Genomic DNA, 2334 nt, shown 5'->3' with positions numbered 1-2334 from the left:
CCGAATGCACCCTGAGTAACCCTAAAAGTCCATTGAGTGGTGCAAGCTTGACATCACGTATAGCCATCACGTATAGCGTGACATCACATGACATCACATATAGCCAATTAGCCATCATGTATGGCGTGACATCACATGACATCATGTATAGCCTATGAATAGGAAACCACACCTGCAATTTGACAGAATTGCACCTTTTTGGTTTGAGTTTGATGTCCATATACAGACACACTGTACTCTCTTAAGGGGGCATATAACAATTGGTCAACGGGGGCATATAACAATTGGTCAACCAAGTCAGTTGGTTTGAACCTACAACAGAGGTCACGTAACCACAGAACCACACGTGCCAACCGGGATGTCTAACAGCATCTCGACCCCAGGGAAGGCTCAGCTCCTGGGCGCCCTGGGCCCTGTCGGTAGGATCAGCCCGGAGGGATCTCAGCTGATCAGCAAGAAGAAGCTCCAGGACCTGGTGAGAGAGATGGACCCCAAGGAGCAGCTGGACGAGGACGTGGAGGAGATGCTGCTGCAGACGGCCGACGACTTCATCGAGAGCGTGGTGACGGCGGCGTGCCGGCTGGCTCGCCACCGCGGCTCCACCGCCCTGGAGGTGAAGGACGTCCAGGTGCACCTGGAGCGCCGCTGGAACATGTGCGTCCCCGGCTACGGCTCGGACCAGATACGGCCCTTCAAGAAGGCTTTCACCACGGAGGCTCACAAACAGAGGATGGCGCTGATCCTCAAGACCAGCAAAAAGTAACAAGTGTTTTCCAGTCCCTGTCTGTAGAACCAGCCACACAGATATGGGCTTTCTTGGCCATATATTGATTCTGTTAGTGTGGCCGAAGTGGCCTCCATATGGGCATTCTCATATGAAGTCCTGTTAGATATGGGCTTAATATTGATGACATCAGGGAACTCCATATATGGGCATAAAAGGGATTCTGTTAGTGTGACATCACAGGGGTCCGCTCAATATGCAGACGGGCCGCTGTTCCGACTAGCGTCGGCAGGTTAGTTACTCGTCACGGTTACGGTTTAGGGTTAGTTTTAGTGTCGGAATAACGGCCTGTCGGCATACTGATGCGGACCTGACAGCACAGTGAAGCCAGAGCGTGATGTCAGAACGGTACTGCTGACATCAGAGTGATATCAAAGCATGATGTCAGAGCGGCAAATCCATAGGCCGTAAAAAAGTGTACACGTCCAGAGGTCCAGACAGAGTTAGCATGTGCTGTTTCACATACTAAACTGCGACTTGCGGTCACAACCAGCACGGGTGGTAACGGCACACAGGAGGAACCTCACAGAGACGTTCTCTTCCATTTGTCAAAGGATCCCACCTCGTCCAGTCTAAAGACACTGTGTTGAAGACATTCACATTAATCCCATCACATTTGTAGGAGCAGGTCGAATAAGCTCCAAATGAATAAACGGTGTGCCCCACTACTACAGCAACATGATCTTCTCCATTTGGTCCTATTGCTTTGGAATTGGTAAAATGGTACCTTTATATAGCGCATTTATCCAAGGCGCTTTACAATGTGCATGACATTCACCATTATATACTAGAAGTTTGGGCCTCACGTCTAGGCGCATATATGGGCAAGCTGACGTAACAATTTTTAAGAGTCAAATATATTATGAATCACGTTTTGTCTTCAGACAGAATCCTGTTGTGACACCTACTGGTCAACATATGGGGCAATTGTAAAAATAGGAATACAAAAGGTTAAATTATACACTGTCATTCGTCTGTCATTCAACCAGTATAATTCAATACCTTGACAGGGGCACTAAATATTCTTTGCTTCATAAAAATACTTAATTTGGTAATACATAAGAAACAAAAAGTTCCCCATTTGTTTTTCGGTACCATTTCTTACTAGGCATGGTTTCAATGGGAGTGGTTAGGTTTTGGTCACATGCTCCAATGAGGTAGCTGCTTTTGTCAAGCATCAATTCAAGATGGATGCGCCCACAGAGTTTGAAACTTCAAATAATGCAAACAAACTTCAAAAGTTTGCAAAAAATACTCTATCAAACGCTAAAAGCAAACGTCGGGAGGTGGACACACACATAAGACACATAGGCAATGAAAGACTCATGTTTCACTCACAATTTAGCTGAGACCAGCTGCAGACCAGCTGCAACTAATGTAATTAGTCCAAGTCCTAATGACAGGCCTGTTTGTACTCCGTTGAACAACAGTGTTGCGCCCAAATAAGCCTCCAGCGTCATAACCAGTGAGAGATGAGTTCATTAGTTCTAACACACACACACGCACGCGCGCACACACACACACACACACATTTGGCGAGTGTTGTGAAG

The 2334-nt window shown here is 47.0% G+C and overlaps 1 protein-coding gene across 1 annotated transcript; it reads left to right on the top strand.

Annotated features, from left to right (window-relative positions):
• Window positions 1–358: 358 nt before the first annotated feature.
• LOC308304104 (transcription initiation factor TFIID subunit 12-like) lies at window positions 359–763 on the top strand (the record flags this gene model as incomplete). Its single annotated transcript, XM_080748663.1, has 1 exon — window positions 359–763. One exon carries the CDS (start codon window positions 359–361, stop codon window positions 761–763), a length of 405 nt encoding a protein of 134 aa, XP_080604789.1.
• Between the last annotated feature and the right edge of the window lie 1571 nt (window positions 764–2334).

Source organism: Nannobrachium achirus (assembly GCF_963921795.1).
Source record: "Nannobrachium achirus genome assembly, chromosome: 19".
Classification (NCBI taxonomy): domain Eukaryota; kingdom Metazoa; phylum Chordata; class Actinopteri; order Myctophiformes; family Myctophidae; genus Nannobrachium; species Nannobrachium achirus.
Note: the sequence above shows the minus strand (reverse complement) of the source record. Positions and strands in the feature narration are given on the sequence as shown.